This window comes from Pleurodeles waltl, chromosome 12 (genome assembly GCF_031143425.1).
Source record: "Pleurodeles waltl isolate 20211129_DDA chromosome 12, aPleWal1.hap1.20221129, whole genome shotgun sequence".
Lineage (NCBI taxonomy): Eukaryota > Metazoa > Chordata > Amphibia > Caudata > Salamandridae > Pleurodeles > Pleurodeles waltl.
In genome coordinates this window covers 678,486,629-678,507,344 of record NC_090451.1, presented here as the reverse complement: position 1 = coordinate 678,507,344, position 20,716 = coordinate 678,486,629, and the positions used below count along the sequence as shown (strand labels likewise).

The 20,716-nt window shown below is 48.8% G+C and overlaps 1 protein-coding gene across 1 annotated transcript in view; it reads right to left on the bottom strand.

Annotated features, from left to right (window-relative positions):
* The window catches only part of LOC138267246 (extracellular calcium-sensing receptor-like), a 42,743-nt gene that overhangs the window by 10,754 nt on the left and 11,273 nt on the right, over window positions 1-20,716 (bottom strand). Inside the window, exons 2-3 of the mRNA XM_069216103.1 lie at window positions 12,384-12,927; window positions 2,597-2,818 (exon numbers count right to left, since the gene is read on the bottom strand). Of these exons, the coding sequence (XP_069072204.1) occupies window positions 2,597-2,818; window positions 12,384-12,927 (766 nt within the window). The remainder of the gene's footprint in view (window positions 1-2,596; window positions 2,819-12,383; window positions 12,928-20,716) is intronic.

Here is a 20,716-nt window from a genome sequence, read left to right as displayed (position 1 = left end):
TGTTTACAGCTTGTTAAACTAATACATATCTCAATCAATTGACAGACTCCATACCTGTATTTGTTCCAAGGGTTTTTATTTATGTGATAATAAGTGCAGGGGGTAATGCAATGGGCTGGGTTGATGGTGGAGGAATAGTCCAGGATGGAGTGCAGTATATTGGTATCACAGATGCATTGTCCAAGGGGGTATAGGGAGTGGGGCAATGGCAGTTTGAGGTGGACAGGATGACAGAGTGGGACACAAGGGTGACATTCAGGGGAGTCTTATTTCCTGGTGGGAGTCTCGGCAATGTTCTCTGGCTTCTGCCTGGATCGCAGGGATCTTTTGCTTGGTGGTTCTCCTTCTGCAAAGGAAGGGGAGCTGGTGGCCTGTTGTTCAAGTGGCGGGGCTTTCTGTCCACTAGCATCAGCAGAGGTGGAGGGCTGGTCATCGGTGTGGCTCGTGTCAGGGGCCCGTTGGTGTTCCACTGCCTCCCTCATGGTGTTGGCCATGTCTGCCAGCACCCCTGCAATGGTAACCAGGGTGGTGTGGATGTCTCTGAGGTCCTCCCTGATCCCAAGGTACTGTCCCTCCTGCAGCCACTGGGTCTCCTGCAGCTTGGCCAGTATCTAGCCCATGGTCTCCTGGGAATGGTGGTATGCTCCCAGGATGTTGGTGAGTGCCCTGTGGAGAGTCGGTTCCCTTGGCCTGTCCTCCCCCTGTCGCACAGCATTCTTCCCAGCTTCCCTGTTGTCCTGTGCCTCTGTCCCCTGAACCGTGGGCTCACTGACCCCAGGTCCCTGATCGTCCTGTGTTTGTGGGGTTGCCTGGGGTCCCTGTAGTGGTGGACACACTGCTGATTGACATGTCCTGGGGACAGAGGGATGGGCTCGCTGGGTGGGTGCTGTGCTGGTGTTTCCTGAGGGGGGAGGCTATGTGGTGGTTTGGCACTGTGGCTGGGTCACTGACTGTCCGGAGGTCCCTGATGGGCCAGGTTGGTCATCCTGACCCAGGCGTGCAGAACTGCTGTCATCATTGTGGGCCTCTTCCGGGGGGGGGACAGGATGTTGCTGGCACCTCCTCTCCGGTGACGTTGTGTGGGGGTTCTGTGGGGATGTAAATGCAGTGTTATTGTTTCTGAGTGTGACTTCTTGTGCATGGGTATGTTCCCATCTATGGTTGTTATTACCAAGGCAGCTTTGGCTTGTGTGAGTTGTGATTTGTTTGGCTAAGTGATTTTCACTAGTGTGCATGCTGTGGTGATGGGGTTCCATGCAGGTCTGTGATAGGGGTCCATGCATTGGTGTGGCATGCAGGGATTGGTATTGGGATGGGTGGGTTGTGATGGTGGGGTATATGTGAGGTAGGAGTTTGTTATGGCATGCAGGTTGGGGGGTTAAAGTAGTAAAGATTTTACTTACCAGAGTCCAGTCCTCCTGCTAATCCTGCCAGGCCCTCAGGATGCACGATCGCCAAGACTTGCTCCTGCCATGTTGTTATTTGTTGTTATTTATGGGGTGGGAAGTGGGGGTCCACTGCCAGTCCTCTGTACAGCTATCTGGTGTCTTGCAACCACGGAACACACCTTCTCCCGTAGGTCGTTCCACCTCTTCCTGATGTCTTCCCTTGTTCTGGGGTGCTGTCCCACGGCATTAACACTGTCCACGACTCTCTGCCATAGCTCTTATCTTCCCAGCAATGGATGTCTGCTGCATCTGTGATCCGAATAGCTGTAGCTCTACCTGGATGACTTCCTCCACCATGACCCTTAGCTCCTCCTCTGAGAACCGGGGGTGTCTTTGTGGTGCCATGGGTGTAGTGCGAGTGGTATGTGTGAGGGTGTGTGGGGTGATGTGTTGGGGTGTGTGCTGTGAGGTGCTTGGATGGTGTATGGGTGATGGTGTTCTGTGGCTCTGGTTGTGTTGGTGCTCTTGGTGTCTCTCTCTCTCAGTTGTCAATTTGTTTTTCTGAAAGGGTTGTGGGGAGTGTGGGTGTGTGTTTTTGTGTGTATGTGTGTCAGGTGTGTGTAGTTTAAATTGTCCAATGTTGTGTTGTTTTGTATGTGTGTGTGTATTTTGAGTGCGGCGGTCTGTACCGCCAATGGTTTTCCGCGGTGATTCGTGGGTCATAATGCTGTGGGTGTAATTCTGTTGGCGTAATGGTGTGGGTTTTGGTACCGCCATTTTATCACTGACGTTTGGGCTGGCGGACTTGTGTGTGTGTCTGTATAGTGCCGGATTTCTATGTGTGGGTCATAATACGCATAGCGGTATGCCGCCGCGGTCACAGTATGTTGGCAGTAGTCAGCATGGCAGTAAGCGCACCGCCAATGTCATAATGAGGGCCTATATCTTCATTTACCGAGTTCAATGTTTACCATGTTTAATGTGATTGTTCTAAATGAGTTCTCTGAAAAACACCCTCAAACCGCAGGTGGAGTAAGAGCACTATTTTTTATTGTTAAATACGTTAAAATAAATAAAATAATTTAACAGATGCTTCATCAGTTCCACTTCGCTAAATTTAATATTTCATATTCCATAGTGACACAGTGCAGTTAGCAGAAACGAGAATTACACAGATGTCTCAAAGTCCTTCAAAGTATTTTCCATACCTGTGTGTTTCCTGCCCATTGGACAGCACGGACATTGATGATCAGATTCTTCCCTGGTGGCGCACTGGAATCATAGGTTCCCACCTTCACTTGCCTGATGGTGCCTTCTGGAACACGCTGCCAGTTAACAATGTCATACCTTGCTGGAGGGTTGCCTTGTTCATCAAAGAATGTCTCTTTGTCTTCTTTTTGCAAGTGCACCTTCTTAAGGTAGTGGAGGAGCTGTGGAAATGATTAAATCAATTTAGTGACCAAGAGTGACCGCCACACTCACGGTGACAGTTGGGCACTGCACTCCACGCAGTCCAACCATCACATTGCAACCCTGGTAGGTGGACCCACCAGGCGACCGCTGTCTCCACCGGGAACATGGTTCCTAACGGGTCAATGGCAGCCGGAGTTGTAACCAGCACGGTGGCTCTGAACTCAGCTTCACCTGCCTGATTACAACCCCACTTTGCACCAGCCTTTCCATGGTAGTCACCCCACCATGGAAAGGCTGGCGGAAAGCTAGTGCAGGTGGCCCACAGTGGAGTCTCTCCACTGCCCATGGGACCAGCGCCATCGGAACGCACACTGTCTGCGTTGCAAACAGTGCGCATTACAATGGTCCTGGAGGTACTGCGGTACTGGCCTCGGCTTTTAGGACTGCAAAAGTTATAATGAGGCCCCAACAGGTGTTACTGTTGCGTCTTTAAATATTTTAGGAAAACAGTTTTCTCGTGTATCTCCTAGCTCTGCCCCTCTGTGACTTCCACAGGTAGTTCAAGGTAACAAGAGTAAACTAGTATTTCTGATGGATACAACTACCTGTGGATTCCTCACCTAATGAATACTCCCATTGCGCCGGCATTCAACAGAAATCTTCTTCCTAGCTTCTGCACGTCGACGAGGACGTCACAATTGCCCACACGACGCCGTCTGACGTCATACAGGCAATAAGAGGTCCTCGCCGACATGCCGACGTCAGTTCCCTTTTTTCTGTGCCATTCGAAATGGTTATTTTCGAGGGAGCTACTGTTGCTGTATCGACAGTTACAGTGTGTTTTTTGGCTATTTTTTCACTTTGAGACATTACAATGTCGCAAAGAAAGTCAGGATTCAAGCCCTGCCGTGAGTGTGGTGGCAAGATGTCGGTAACTGACCCACATTCTGACTGTTTGTGGTGTCTTAGTTCCGACCATGATTTTGATAAGTGCGATTCTTGTCAACATATGAATCCTAAGGCCCTAAAAGAACGTGAGGCCAAACTTTTTCTTGCAAAATTGAAAAAGAAGGAGAAGAGACGTCACCGAAAGTCGTCGTCACCGAAGTCTCAGCGGCGTCATCGGGACTCGACATTGGAAGATTTGGGATGTCAGTCCCACTGTCTCTCCCCAGCCGACGACGCCGTTACCTTCTTCGGCTTCACCCACTTCACCCATGTCATCGGTTCATCCTCCTTCAGTGTTCGAGGTTCTGCAGCCTCAGGTTTTTTCTCCGTCTATACAGACGTCGAGACCGGCGTCGTTGTCGCCTTCTAACCAGGCACCTCAGTACCCGGCTTTCCCGGCCCCTGGAGCTGAACGCAATGTTTTCCATCTTCCAACAGATGGCTCCAGGTGGTGGACCGGCTGGTCCTTCAGGCCCTTTGGCCTTCAACATGGGTGCTCCGGCTCCACTTCGACCGGCACCCTTTATGCCCTTTCTTCCCCTAGGAAACGTGGGCTCAGTGCCGGTATCGGCTCCGGTGGCTTCGGCTCCTGTGGCTTCGGCTCCTACGACTTTGGCTCCTGCGGCTTCGACGTCTCAGCCAGCGACACCGACTAGACCTCCTCCGACTCAGGGACAGTCTTCACTCCGTCCGGCGCCAAAGAAAACCATGGTGCCTTTAGACCTGGTGTCTGACGGATCCGAGGATCGGCGTCAATCTTCGATGTCCACTGACGCCATGTCGACGCCGAGGTTACAGGAGAGGCTTCATTCGAGGAGGCTTGCTCTTCGCCTCCTGGAAGAACAGGAATACCGGAGACAAACTTTGGAGGAAGGAGAGGTTGAGGACTCTCGTGAGGGTCTCCATGGACTTGACACTGCTAGTGGTCTAGATACCTCCCCTGAATGGGACTTGTCATCACCTGGGGAGTACACAGAGGAGGCAGCCTCTTTTCATTCTGTCATTAGAAAGGCGGCTGACTTTCTGTACCTCCCTTTGCCAGTGACTGAGGCCAAGCAGAACATCTTGACAGAAGTGTTGCACCCTGCCTCTACATCTGCAGAGCCACTTTTGCCTTTCAATGAAGCACTACTGGACCCCATTATGGAAGTCTGGAAGAAGCCGGTGTCTTCTTCGGCCGTAAATAGATCTGTGGCTCGGAGGTATCGGGTTGCACCGGCTGACCCAGGCTTTCTTTCCAGGCATCCAACACCTGAAAGTCTGGTGGTCCAGGCTTCATGTTCAGCTCGATCTGTTCCTGGGTCCTTTCCAACTGTACCCTCGGATAGAGACTCTAAGAAGATGGATATGTCATCCAAGAAGGTTTTCTCGTCATGTAGCATGGCGTTGAAGTCCACCAATGCTACATGCATCTTAGGGAGATACATTTACACCCTGATGGACGAGATTAAATCGATGCACACAAAGGTTCCTCAGGAATTATTGAGCCTGGTCTCTGATGCTCAGGCAGCTGCAACCCAGGTTATTCAATCTGGGTTGGATACATCTGACTCGGTTGCTAGAGCAGTGGGCACTGCTGTGGCTACGAGGAGGCAGGCCTGGCTTCGTAGCTCTGGATTTTCCTCTGATGTGCAATCGACCCTATTAGACCTTCCTTTTGATGGGGACAAGCTTTTTGGCGCCAAGGCGGATTTGGCCTTCGAAAGGTTTAAGGAGAGTAGGGCCACTGCCAAGTCGTTGGGCTTGCAAGCCACTTCTTCAACTTCCTCCAGATTTTTTAGGAGGTTTCTAGGATTTGGTCGTGGTTCCTCCTCCTTTCGAGGGAAATTCCAGCAACCCACCTCTGCTCTCTCCTATAGATCTTTCAGAGGGAGGGGTAGGGTCCGTACCAGGGGAGCCACTCAGCAGCACTCTGCCTCTTCCTCATCCTCTGGAGGGGTGCAGCATGGGAAGCAGCCTTAGGCTTCCACCAATTCCTTCTCACTTCACTCCTGTAGGGGGGAGGTTACTGAATTTTCTCCACAAGTGGGAGGCCATAACATCAGACTCCTGGGTTACCAGCATTGTGAGAAAAGGCTATACCTTACCCTTTCGGGAGTTTCCGCCACCTATCCTGCCCCGCCCATCTTATTGCTCAGAAGAATACCTCCTGTTGTTAGAACAGGAGGTTCAAGTCCTCCTTTCAAAAGGCGCGGTGGAGTTGGTTCCAGAGCAGGAAAAGGGTCAGGGTTGTTACTCAAGATACTTCCTGATTCCCAAGAAGGATGGTCGGTTGAGGCCAATCCTGGACCTGAGGATCTTGAATTGGTTCCTCAAACAGGAAAAGTTCAAGATGCTGACCCTAGCTCAGGTGCTTTTGGCGCTGAACAATGGAGATTGGATGGTGTCTGTCGACTTGCAGGATGCTTACTTTCATATCCCAATTCTCAAGTCGCACAGGAAGTATCTCCGGTTTGTGGTGGGGTCGCACCACTATCAGTTTGCGGTCCTCCCGTTTGTCCTTACTTCAGCACCTCGAGTCTTCACGAAGGTGATGTCAGTGGTTGCAGCGGAGCTCAGAAGGAAGGGGATAGCAGTATTTCCTTATCTAGACGACTGGTTGATCAAAGCCAAGTCTCCGGAGCTCGTGTTGCATCACCTTCAGTCGACCACTCAGTTGTTGTTCGACCTGGGTTTTTCGGAGAATGTGCCCAAATCTCACCTAGAGCCCTCACAGCGCCTCCTGTTCATAGGGGCAGTGCTGGATACAACATTGAATCCAGCCTTTCCTCCGCCTCAGCGGATTCGGGACATTCAGGTGTTGGTTCCAATGTTTCGAATTGGAGCGGTTATTCCGGTCCTCAAGGTCCTACGTCTGCTCGGTCTGTTTGCTTCTTGCATACTGTTGGTCACGCATGCTCGCTGGCACATGAGGGCTCTTCAGTGGTGCCTCCGAAGGCAGTGGTCTCAACACAAAGGAAATCTCGAAGGCGCGGTGAGGATCTCCAGAGATGCTGCCACGGATCTGAAATGGTGGATTGCGGATGGCAATCTTTCCCGAGGAAGGCCGTTCTCGCAAGCTCCACCTGTGGCCACGGTAATAACGGATGCTTCCACTCTAGGGTGGGGAGCTAATCTGGGGGACCTGGAGATCAAAGGTCTTTGGTCTCCAGTAGAACAGATGTTTCATATAAATCTGGTGGAGTTACGGGCTGTACGTCTGGCTCTCAAGGCCTTCCTCCCATCCCTTCGCGGTCAGTCGGTTCAGGTCCTGACGGACAATACTACTGCGATGTGGTATATAAACAAACAAGGAGGGGTAGGGTCGTACCTTCTCTGCAGAGAAGCTCTTCAGCTATGGTCCTGGGCAAAGGACCATCAGAATTGCTTGGTAGCAAACCATCTGGCCGGAGTCTTGAACGTACGTGCCGACAGTCTCAGTCGCCATTTCTCGGCCGATCACAAGTGGCGTCTCCATCCAGATCAAGTCCGTCTAATCTTCCAGATGTGGGGGTTTCCTCGAATAGATTTGTTTGCCACTCGGAAGAACTCGCACTGCCTGTTATTCTTCAGCCTCCAGTATCCGGGACAAGGAGCATTGGGGTACGCGTTTCAGATGACCTGGTGCGACCAGTTGCTTTACGTGTTTCCCCCCATACCCTTGATTCCTCGAGTATTGAGGAAAATTCGCCAAGACAGAGCCCAAGTCATCTTTCTAGCTCTGGTTTGGCCGAGGAGGGTATGGTACACCGACCTTCTCCAACTCTCACTGTGTCCTCCGCTCTGTCTCCCTCTCAGGGCAGACCTCCTCTCGCAGTCGCAGGGGCAGGTTTTACACCCCCACCTCCAGAGCCTGCACCTTCATGCCTGGAGATTGAACGGGGCAACCTGAGTTCTTTCTCTCTCCCGCCTGATGTAGTGGATGTTATCTTAGCGGCCAGGCGACACTCCACTAAATCTATCTATGCTAATAGGTGGTCTAAATTTGTGGTTTGGTGTGGAGAGAGGCAGATTGATCCCTTACGTGCTCACTTGTCAAATGTTTTATCTTTTGCATTGTCTCTAGCACAGAGGGGTTGTGCAGTGGATACGGTTAAGGGATACTTGTCTGCCCTTTCAGCCTTTCTTTGTCTTCCAGACCAGCCTTCTTTGTTCAAATCCCCTATAGTACTTAGATTCTTGAAAGGTCTTGTTAATAAATTCCCACCTACTCCTTTTGTTATGCCTCAATGGGATTTAAACTTGGTTCTAACTTTCCTTATGGGGTCCCCTTTTGAGCACTCTTGCCCCATAAGATTATTGGTCCTAAAGACGGTTTTTCGGGTTGCAATTACTTCTGCAAGGAGAGTAAGTGAGTTGCAAGCTCTATCTGTGAAGCCCCCTTATACATCTTTTTATGGGGAAAAGGTGGTGTTGAGGACCAAGGCTGCTTTCTTACCGAAGGTTGTTTCACCCTTTCATATGGCCCAAACGATTACTCTTTCCACATTTTATCCTCCGCCTCATCCTTCAAAGGAAGAAGAGAGACTTCACCGCTTAGATCCAAAGAGGGCGCTAAGCTTTTATATGGATAGAACAAAGGATTTCTGGCTGGAGGATCAGCTCTTCATCGGGTACGTGGGAAAGAGGAGAGGAAAGGCAATCCACAAGAGAACACTCTCCAGGTGGGTTGTTCTTTGCATTAAAATGTGTTACTCTTTAGCAAGGAAAGAACCTCCTGATGGTATAAGAGCTCATTCCACCAGAGCTAAGTCGGCCTTTTCGGCCTTGGCTAGAGGTGTTCCTGTGGTTGACATCTGCAAGGCCGCAACTTGGTCATCCCTTCACACTTTTGCGAAGCATTACTGCTTGGACTCTGAGGTCAGAAGGGATGGCCATTTTGCACGGTCGGTGCTGCAGGATTTCTTGGTTTGACCATTCAGGCACCCACCACCCAGTGCGGTACTGCTTTGGGACTCTATTCATTAGGTGAGGAATCCACAGGTAGTTGTATCCATCAGAAGAACAAGTTACTTACCTTTGGTAACGACTTTTCAGGTGGATACATTAGCTACCTGTGGATTCCTCACGGTCCCACCGCCTCCCCGTTGTCTGTCTGGTCTAACCAAGTAATTCTTGAGTGTGCTCCTCTTGGTTTTGAGGACTTGTATATATTCTGTATATATGTTCATATTTATATATATTGTTCATACATTTATTTATTTGTTTAAAAAAAAAAGAAGAAGAATTAAGTACTTAGAATGATGTATTTATTTGGAATATCATTAAATATTGCTATTTGTTCTTTTATCTCAATGGCCTTTTATTCTCAGGCACGTAAACAATGTTGGTACTGATGTCGGCACGTCGGCGAGGACCTCTTATTGCCTGTATGACATCAGATGGCGTCGCGTGGGCAATTGTGACGTCCTCGTCGACGTGCAGAGGCTAGGAAGAAGATTTCCGTAGAATGCTGGTGCAATGGGAGTATTCATTAGGTGAGGAATCCACAGGTAGCTAATGTATCCACCAGAAAAGTCGTTACCGAAGGTAAGTAACTCGTTCTTCTGAGCGTAAATGTATTACAAGCCTTTCAACAAGTGCTTTATATGGGTGTGATATTTTTCTCAATGACGGCATTCTAGATTATGGGCCTTATTGTGAGGCTGGCGGTCCTAGAACCAGCAGCCTCACGGTGGCGGTCTGACTGCTGCAGTTGTGACGGTCTGACCGCCACATGACAACCTGGGCAGACCTGCCAGGAGACCGCCGATCCCACCAGGAACATTGTTCTCAACAGGGAGTCGGCAGTCAGCGTTATAACCAGCCAGGGCAGCGCTGAACTCAGTGCCTCCTGGCTGATTACAACCACTTATAAAAAAGTTGGTGGAAAGCAAGTGCCTGGGAGGTGGGCTCCTGCACTGGCCATGCCCTGAGAAGGTGTGAGATGAAGTATCCATCTTCGAGCCAACAAAGGATATATTGAACACTTAGGCCATCATTATGACTTCCGTCCACCGAAGCCGTGCACTCAGGAAACCGCCAGTGCTGTGATCTGACTGCGAGTATTATTAAGAGTTTCCCGCTGGGTCATGGGCGTAAACTCTGTTTCATCCAAGCAGGAAACAGCCCACAACATTGACGCTGTCTCATAATAAAGCTGCGGCAATGTTGGGGTGCATGAGCAGCCATCACTCTTTTCACTGCCTTCAAGTGCATGGGCAGTGCAGGGGCCCCCTCGGCCGGCAAAAAGTGGCAGTGCTGGCAGTCCGACTGTGGCGCTTTCGCCACAGTCATAATGGTGAAGCTGGACCACCACCGCGAGTCTGGCAGTCCTAGGACCGCCAGAGTCGTAATGAGGGGCCTAGGGTCTACATAGGTTGAGTAGTACTAAGAGCTTTCTGTCTCGTGTTTGCGTGCGCACGCATGCCCCATTCTTTTGCTTCTCTCTTTTTCCCTCCCTCCAGAATGTTTTGTTAAATCTAGTACAACTGTCTGGGTTGAGTAACTGTCCTGGAAAAAGGTGAACAAGGCATGTTTTTTTACTGAGGTTGTCTAAACCATTTCCAACATGTCAAGCTGGCCTGAGCAACACCTACACAAATGGGATAGCCAAAAGTCAAGGGCCAAGCTGCACATCTCTTACAGAGAAGAAAGCTGCTAGCTCAAACCCAACATCTGCTGCTTTGTCCTGCTGCAGAAAGCTGTCTTGTTTGCTATGCACAATCTGAGAAAGGCAGTTTCACCTGCCACTGATTATCATGGGATGTAGCACACTAAAAGAGAAATGCATTGGTTCTCCCAAGGTTTTGGCAATAACACAGAATCTGACAGAACAAATATATTTAGGATAACAGCCCCATCTTTACACGTAAGTTGACACATCCAAAATATTCAATATTCCCCTTTTTGAGGTCTACATGCCATCTGGAAAAACTCAAGAACTAGAGACTTCCTCAAAAAACCCTCTAAAAATGAGTAGGAAACTACTTTTTCTGATGGATCCAGGAAGTGGACTACCTCTGAGGGGAGGCCTTGCCAAGACTGGAATTGCTTCCTGAACAACCTGTATTGAGTTTCTGATAGGTCCCAAAAGCTGGTGCACTTCTTCGAGTTTCTGTTACGAGAAAAACTTCCTGTGTCTGACTGCCATGTGGAGGTTTTTGTGACTACACCTTGCATTTGTGGCCTTTCTTTCTGTGATATACGGGCATGTACAGCTGGTGTTACGCACCATGTACTCCCCTGATTTCTTCTTGTCCTCACGTTTTACGTGATGGTAGTGTGTTTAAATGCTGAAATTGCTGAACTTCTTACTATGTCTAACGACCATGTGTGGCCAGCATGCCTGCACTTTTATGTGCATTTGTCCTGAGCCGAAACAAAAATGTCGTCAAGTTGCTGTTACCCTGCTTTTGGTTCACTTCTTCCTGTGCTGGATGATCATGTAAAACGTATGTGCCTTTACTCCATTTTGTCACACCCACTCATGTGCGAGCCGGTCTGCTCCACCATGTGTTTATGCGTGGCATGTCTATCCATGTCCATCTATCTCCATGTTTACCTGTGTTCCACACCCTCCAATATAGCAAAGTTAAGCAGCATTGTGGTGAGAGGGCATCCTTGTCTCCCTTAGTGGAGCCTCTCTGGACCCTCCCTCAGCCATACTCGTTTCCAGCAACAGATTTCAGTGAACACTCAGACATTATTGCGAATGTTTTAGCTCCCTGTTTTGCATAATCTACCGTGATTTTGGTCATTTCCTGTTACTCTTGTTACACGAATTTCCCAAAGTTTTACTATTACACCAGGTCACGTACTTGTGCGCAGTTCATGGTAAAATGTTATGTGAGTGTGCTGGACAGCACAGCAAGAGGCTGCTGTTTGCTGTGCTCGTGTTTTTTTGAACTCTGGAAATGCAGAACCATTTAGCTTCAAAACACAGCACTGAATTGTGGTTGTGCCTTTTGTGTAGTTTTCCTAAAGTTCACATAATTAAGCCAAAGCAAGTTACACAAATTTCACACACCACAAGTAGCTATCTGCTCTTGGCATGTGAAATGGTTTTTAAATGGCCTTGGTGACACTTAAACCCTAATTCCTTAACTTTAGTTTACCCTAAGAAGTGTAAAATGACAGTGAGAGCCTGAGACAAAATTAGGTATTGATGAGATATTGCTGGAAAGTGGACAAGGGTATTATTTTGTCAAATTATAGAAAAGCCGAGGATAATAAAATATAATACGACCTGATTTTTAAGGCACACCATAACTAGCAACATCGTGCTTTTACAGGATTTTTCTTGATGCCTTCTAAGTTATTTTTTGGGGTTGGTGGGGGGGTCTTTCATAATTCATGGTGCATAATTTACACTTCTCTCAACAGATTCATACCTCAGCCCTTGAATACATCCTGCTGATTGAACAGGGGTCCCAAGGTTTCTGCAATGCAGCATGCAAGACTACATAAGGGTGAGACTCGGTGGATGCCACTGGTGTACAGAGATGTATACCAACACACACTATCCAACATCCACTAAGAAATCTATCTACTTGCAATGTAATACATCAGATCATAAAATATGCACCTGCATTAATTGCACACATGCAGATCAGGGCAGGCTTGTTTACTTTCATAATCTCATATGCATGTTATTTGTCTCAGGAAGATACATACCTGCCATGGGTAGAAGTTTGAGATATGTGCGCAGGTCCCTTGAATGAAAAGCCCTCCATCTTGTAAACACAGCCTCAAATCTTTTAAAGCAAGCATGGTGGCATATACTGCATTGTATATATTATAAGTGATTCTGAAATCCATCATGCTGTCAATCCGTAGGCTGTCCAGTTTCTCATTCCCTGTGCACATCTTGGTTGCATTGTCCTTGATCTTAAGTAAGTTTTCTTGGTTCAACCGTCGACAATTAAACGTTTTTTCCCAGACCATTTTCATAAAAGTATTTTGTGTGGATGATGAGGAGTGAATGTGGATAAAATACTCCTGAAAGTTCATAATTTCTCCACTATGGATTGCAAACCCAATGGTACCGGCCAAGATTTCTGAGTATTGCTTGATGGAGAGGAGAGAAGATGTTGACCAGGCTTCGCTAGCAATCCAAATCTTTCCAGTGATATTCTGCCTCACCATTTCATCCAGTAGAGGAACCAACTCAGCATTAGAAGAAAAGACAACAATGGCTTTGACGTTGAATTTTTCAGCACTTGGACGATATGGAAGGCATTTTTATCTACTCGGTTTAGGAGGGTATTCTCAGTGAAGGCCACACAAGCCCCAGCCTTGATTAGTTCACGCTGCACTATTTGACTGCCCTGTTGTCCATACTCATTATTTGCAGCCAGAATACCCACCCAGGTCCATCCCATGTGCATCACTAACTGGGCCAGTCCATGGGATTGAAACTCATCACTGGGGATTGTGCGGAAAAAGGAAGGGAACTGATTCCGGTCACTCAGAAGCGGACTTAATGAAAAATAACGAATCTTTTGAAAAATAAATAGAAACATATCTTATAACTGTGCAGATTCATTTGGAATTTGTAAATAGTAGCAAAAGATAAACAGTGCTATTTGAAAGTCAAACCTGATCATGCTATCAATAGAGGTCAAGGCTATAACTGAAGTAGCCTGTTAACACTACGTCACAGAACGTTTGTGTGCTATTGAAAGAGTGATTTTTGCTCAGTTTGAATGCCTTTTTTAAATTTGGGTACAAATCTATTTCATAATAATCAGTCACATAGACATTTGTGATACTATGGGCACAACAATCACATTACATACTGAGAACGTCCCTCAACAGAATAACCACGTCCAGCAAATACACCCAGGAAAACAACTACGGAAACGATCACATACATGATTCAATTATTACTGTACACTATTTCACATTGCAAATGCACTTTTTTTCTCAGAAGGAAGTTCAAGAATTGAATGAAGAGATGCTAAACGTGAAACAAGGGCTGATCTGCTATTTAAATGATTTGAGCAGACTTCATCCAAATATTGGAGAATGCGCAATAAAAATGTGCCTAACAGACAATCAAGAAGTTAGAGGTGATTTCAAGAAGTTAATTTCAATCACTGGGGTAAAAGAAGTACAGCCCATACAAAAATACCCAATCCCTTATGATACACAGCAGCACAAAGTAGCATGGGTATGCCACCCTCGAGACACAGAGAGCAGCTTGTCCGAAAAAAAAGTCAAATTACCTCATACATATTGAGAAGTACAGCTGATCTGGAAGAGAGAAATGCATTGCCCAAAAAAGAGAAAAAAGACATCTGAACACTAATATTCAGGATAGAGAGCCATCATAAAGAGAATAAGACACACAATCCATTGTGGTGCAAATTGATTATATAAAAACAATGTTGACCAGCCCTCGCAGAAAACAACATCCCAGAAAATTGATGAAGTAGGTGGTAAAATGTGAATGTTTTGCAACCGCATTTCGGTCACAAAACATTCCTACATACCACTGCAATTTGGTATTGGGAAGGGATGCCCTGAACACGCCCCTTCCTAATACTCAATTGGTATGTAGGCGCAATTCCAAATTTTGATTTGGTAACATGTTACTTGATCCGAAATTGGAATTAATACATACCTGTAGGAAGCTGGCTCTGTATATACTATATCAAAATGAGATATAGGCCCTCATTCCTAGATTGGCGGGAGGCGGTCGCCGCCCGCCAAGCGGGAACCGCCAGAAGACCATACCGCGGTCAAAAGACCGCAGCGGTCATTCTGAGTTTCCCGCTGGGCTGGCGGGCGACCGCCAGAAGGCCGGCCGCCCAGCGGGAAACCCCCTTCCACGAGGATGCCGGCTCCGAATGGAGCCGGCGGAGTCGAAGGGGTGCGACGGGTGCAGTTGCACCCGTCGCGATTTTCAGTGTCTGCCACGCAGACACTGAAAATCTATGTGGGGCCCTGTTAGGGGGCCCCTGCAGTGCCCATGCCAGTAGCATGGGCACTGCAGGGGCCCCCAGGGGCCCCACAACACCCGTTCCCGCCAGCCAGGTTCTGGTGGTGAAAACCGCCAGAACCAGGCTGGCGGGAAGGGGGTCGGAATCCCCATGGCGGCGCTGCTTGCAGTGCCGCCGTGGAGGATTCCCTGGGGCAGCGGGAAGCCGGCGGGAAACCGCCGGCTTCCCTTTTCTGACCGCGGCTTTACCGCCGCGGTCAGAATGCCCCCGGAAGCACCGCCAGCCTGTTGGCGGTGCTTCCTCCGTCACCTACCCTGGCGGTCATAGACCGCCAGGGTAGGAATGACCCCCATAGTGTGCACAGAGTCCAGAGGTTCCCCAAGAGGTATGACAGAGGCAATAATAGATAATACTAATTTTGTATTTGTGGTAGTGTGGTCGAGCAGTTAGGCTTATCAGAGGGTAGTGTTAAGCATTTGTTGTACACACACAGTCAATAAGTGAAAAGACACACTCAGGGGCATATTTATACTTGTTTTGCGCCCAATTTGCATTATTTTTTTTTTTTACGCAAATCTGGTGCAAAACGAACTCCATATTTATACTTGAGAGCTAGACCCATCTATGTCGCGCCGCACCGCGCGGCGCGAGCCGAGCGTTCGGCACAAGCCGCGCGTTCGGCTCGGGCCGCGCTTCGCGTCTCTAAGACGCGGCGCGCCCCGAGCCTTTCTTGCACCCTGCGAGGCTCCAGGACTTACTAGGGGCCTCGCGCTGCGCTCTCTCTCCGTCTTGTTGGGGTCTCCTGACCCCTCTTACCTGTTTGGGGCTCCTTTTTCTTCTCTTCTGTCTTTCTTCCTTTTTGGGTCTGTTTTCTCCTCTGTCCTTTATGTCTTTTCCCCTTCCCAGGTTACCTCTGTCTTCCCAGCATTCCTCCTTCCCTATTCTCTATGGTTTCTGCTCCAGTCTATTCTATCTACCTTTCCCTATTCAAGATGGTGTCCTTTTTCTTCCTGTGGGTCACTTCCTGTTTTATGGTATTTAAGGGTGGTTTTTCTTTTCCTCTTTGCGCTGCAACACTCTCTGTTTCAGTTAGTGTCCTCGCTCCTGATTTCCTAGCCCTTGGCTCTGGATTTCGCCATTTCTGTGTTACGTCAGTTCCTTTGATTCCTGTTCCTCTGTTCTTGTACCAGGAATCCCCTGCGAATCTTCTGGGAGGTTTTTCCTCTTCTTCTGAAGGGGTTTTTCCCTCTGGCGCTACTTTCTCACGGTCACGGTCTGTCCTTGGCGTTTCCTCGCCTACAGCACCGTGGCTACCAGAAAGAGTCGCCCCTTTTTGGGCCAAAGTCGAACCCTCAAGATCCACGCCTCAAGATCTGCAAACTCCAGGCGCAAGCAGCACGTGAGTCGTGACAATCTAGCGCCAAGTTTATGGAGTTAAAGTCATTTTTTGGACGTGGAAATCTACTTTGGGTCAATGAGATGCAAAGTAGGCGTTCCTGTGCAAAAAATGACTCTATGGCCTTAGCGCCACTTTTATCCCCCCATGCTAAAATCACGCATGGGAGGGAGGAGGGGTCTAAAAATGGTGCAAACCTTGCTTTGCACCATTTGTTAACTCCTGGGTCAGGGCAGGCGTTAGGGGAGCTGTGGACCTATTTCCATGGTGGAACACCATGGAATAAGCCCCCAGGCGCCCTCCCCAGAGACACCCCCACCCACACCAGAGAGACAGCAGAGGATGGGAACCCCAACCCAGGTAAGTATAGGTAAGTACAGGTATGTATTTTGTTTTTTTTTAAGTGCCATTGGGGGCAACGGCCATGTCCAAGTACCCTGGTCCAACTGTGCTGGCCATTGGGGCGGTGGGCATGGCTCCTGTCTTTTCTAAGACAGGAGTTATGTGGTATGGATGGTTTTGCATCAGAAAATGACTCTATGCAGGTTACAGTCATTTGTTTTTTACTTTAACCTTCCTAACGTAATTTTTTCGTGCAAACCCACCTTCTTCTCCCATACTGCCAGCCTCACCCGACTAACATCCTTTTTATTTTACGCTAGCCTACCCTTTGCACCAGCTTGCACCATTCCATAAATATGGTGACCGGCTGGTGCACAGAAATGGTGCAAGCCGGTGCTAAACTTTTTGGTGCAAAACTGTGTTAGTGCAGTTTTGCACAAAAAAGTATAAATCAGGGCCTCATTGACTTAACTCCCGACCAATAGGTTTTTATATAGAAAAATATATTTTGTTAATTTATTTCTAGAACCAGAAGATTCATTTAGCAGGTAAGTACATTAAATGACAGGTACTTTGCATAGCAATAGTTAGAACTTTGAACCAAAACAGTACTGTACACAGTTGTGGCAATAAGCTATTTTAAAAGTGGACACTGTGCAATTTTCAACGGTTCCTGGGGGAGGTGAGTAAAGTACAGTTTCTGAGGTAAGTACCACACTTACAGGTTCAGTCTCCGGGGCATAGGTAGCCCACCGTTGGGGGTTCAAGTCAACCTCACGCACCCTGCACTAGCAACACAGAGGCAGTCAGGTGTAGAGATCAAACAGGAGCCAAAACAACATGGGCGCCTATGGGGACAGGGGGTGCTCTGGTTCCGGCCTGCTTGCAGGTAAGTACCCGCGTTGTCGGAGGGCAGACCAGGTGGGTTTGGTAGAGCACTGGAGGGGCCCCAATTAGGCACACACCAAACACCCTCAGCGGCACAGGAGTGATCGGGTGCAGTGGGCAAACAGGGCGCCGGGTGTTCAATAGAATTCAGTGGAGGGACCTGGGGGTCACTCAGGCACTGCAGACAGGGCACAGGGGGGCTTCTCGGGCCAGCCACAGACTGGGCACTGATGAGGGCCGCCTGGTGGTCGTTGCTGCACCGGTGGTCGGTTTCTCACAGGCCTGGGGGCTGCGGGTGCAGTGCTTCTCCAGGCAACGGATATCTTTGTCCCGGGCAGTGGCAGTCAGGGGGTTACTCGGGATTCACTCTGCAGGCGTCGTCGTGGGGGTTCAGAGAGGTCAACCAAGGGTGGACACGTTGTCTGCGTCGCCTGGGGATCCTCTCTGGGTCGTTGATTTCTCGGGACACAGCTCAAGGGCATCGGGTGCAGAGTGTTGGGGACTCACGCTTCTGGAGTGAGGTGAGAGTCCCTTTAAAGATGGTTTCTTCTTTCTTGGTTTGACAGATCCGCTGTCCATGGGAGTTCTTGATCCTTCGTGGGTGCAGGACAGCCCTCTAAGTCGGCAGAGGTCACTGGGCCCATAGGATGTGTCTTTGTTTGTTGTGCAGGCTTTCTGAAGCAGGAGACAGGCCGGTAGGGCTGGGGGCCAAAGAAGTTGTTATCGTCTTTCTTTTCTGTGGGGTTTTTCAGGTCAGAAGTCCTTATTCTTTGTAGGTCATCAGGAATCTGAAGTCCTGGGTTCAGGGTCGCCCCTAAATACTGAATTTAGGGGTGTGTTAGGTTCACAGGGCAGTAGCCAATGGCTACTGTCCTTGAGGGTGGCCACACCCTCCCTGTGCTCCCTCCCTTGTGCTCCCTCCCAGGGTGCCCCTAAATACTGAATTTAGGGGTGTGTTAGGGTCACAGGGCAGTAGCCAATGGCTGCTGTCCTTGAGGGTAGCACATCCCTATCCCTATTGGGCTAAATCCTCCAAACAAGATGGAGGATTTTCCAACGGGGGGTCGCTTCAGCTCTGGTCACCTTAGTGGTGGACATGACTGATGGGGTGACTCCTCCTTGTTTTTCTTATTATTTTCCCTGACTTGCTGCCAAAAGTGGGTGCTGCGTCCAGGGGCGGGCATCTCCACCAGCTGGAGTGCCCTGGGGCACTGTAACACCAGGCTCGAGCCTTTGAGGCTCATCGCCAGGTGTTACAGTTCCTGTAGGGGGAGGTGTGAAGCACCTCCACCCAGGACAGGCTTTGTTTCTGACCACTGAGTGCACAAAGGCACTCACACTCTGTGGTCAGAAACATGTCTGGAAATGGCAGGCTGGCACAGACCGGTCAGTCTTACACTAGCAGTTGGGCTAACATACGGGGGGCATCTCTAAGATGCCCTCTGTGTACATTTTTCAATAAATCCCACACTGGCATCAGTGTGGTTTTATTGTGCTGAGAAGTTTGATACCAAATTTCCCAGTATTCAGTGAAGCAAGTATGGCGCTGTGCAGTTCGTACTGACAAACTCCCAGACCATATACTCAATATGGCTACACTGCACTTACAATGTCTAAGAATGGACTTAGACACTGTAGGGGCATATTGCTCATGCAGCTATGCCCTCACCTGTGATATAGTGCACCCTGCCTAAGGGCGGTAAGGCCTGCTAGATGGGTGACTTACCTATGCCACAGGCAGTGGTTTGTGGGCATGGCACCCTGGGAGGGGTGCCATGTCGACATAGCCTTTTTTTTCCCCACCAGCACACACAAGCTGCAAGCCCACATGTGCTGAGCGGGGGGTCCCCAGGGCAGCATAATATATGCTGCAGCCCTTAGGGACCTTCCCTGGCCACCTGGCCTTTGGTACCAGGGGTAACTTTTACAAGGGACTTCACTGAGTGCTATGGCTGTGCCAATTGTGGGAACAAAGGTACAGTTTTAGGGTAGGAACACTGGTGCTGGGGCCTGGTTAGCAGGGTCCCAGCACACTTTCAATCAAAGTTGGCTTCAACAAAAGACAACAAGGTAGGGGTAACCGTGCCAACAGTGGCATTTTTGTACATCCCCCTCACCCCCCACAAACGAAAGAGGATGAGACTAACCTTTCCCAAAGAGAGTCTTCATTGTCTAAGTGGAAGAGTGGAAGAACCTGGAAAGGCCATCTGCATTGGCATGGGCGGTCCCAGGTCTGTGTTCCACTACAAAGTCCATTCCCTGTAGGGATATGGACCACCTCAAAAGTATGGGGTTCTCTCCTTTTATTTGCATGAGCCATCTGAGAGGTGTGTGGTGAGTTTGAACAATAAAGTGAGTACCAAACAAGTATGGTCTCATCTTTTTCAGTGACCAACCCACAGCAAAGGCCCCCCTCTCAGTGGCACTCCAACGCTGCTCCCTGGGGACTAACCTCCTGCTAATGAAAGCAACAGGCTGGTCAAGGCCATCTTCATTGGTTTGGGACAGGACTGCTCCTTCAGAGGCATTTGTCTTCACAATGAGTTGCTTAGGATAATCTGGAGCTTTTAGAACTGGTGCTGAGCACAAAGCTTCTTTTAGGGCGTCAAAAGGCCTTTTGACAGTCCATAGTCCAGTTTACCTTTTTGGGCATTTTCTTAGAGGTAAATTCTGTGAGGGGAGTCACAATGGACCCATATCCCCTCACAAACCTCCTGTAATAACCAGTCAAGCCAATGAATGTCTGTCTGTGTTTTTGGACCTTCCCAGTCCAGAATTGTCTGGATCTTGGGTTATAATGGTTGCACTTGGCCTCCACTTACAAGGTGTCCCAAGTAAACCACTGTGCCCTCCCCAATCTGGCATTTAGATGCTTTGACAGAGAGGCCTGCTGCTTGCAGGTTCTTCAAAACATTCCCCAGGTGGATCAGGTAATCCTGCCAATTGGAACTAAAGGCAGCAATATCATCTAGATATGCTGCACTTAAGGACTCCAAACCAGAAAGGACTTGATTCACCAACCTTTGGAAGGTGGCAAGGACATTCTTTAAGCCAAAGGGCACAACAGTGAACTGATAATGCCCACCAGGTGTAGAGAATGCTGTCTTTTCTTTTGCCTCTGTTGCCATCCTAATTTGCCAGTACCCACCTGTTAAGTCAAAGGTGCTTAGAAATTTGGCTGCACCTAGCTTGTCAATCATCTCATCAACTCTGGGTATGGGGTGAGGATCTGTCTTGGTGACAGAGTTGAAACCTCTGTAGTCCACATAAAACCTTATCCCTCTCTTCCCTTCTTTGGTATGAGGTTTGGGGACTAAAACCACAGGGCTGGCCCAAGGGTTGTCAGAAGGCTCTATTACCTCTAACTCCAGCATTTTGTGGACTTCCGCTTTGATGTTCCCCTTGACTTGTTCAGTCTGTCTGAATATTTTGTTTTT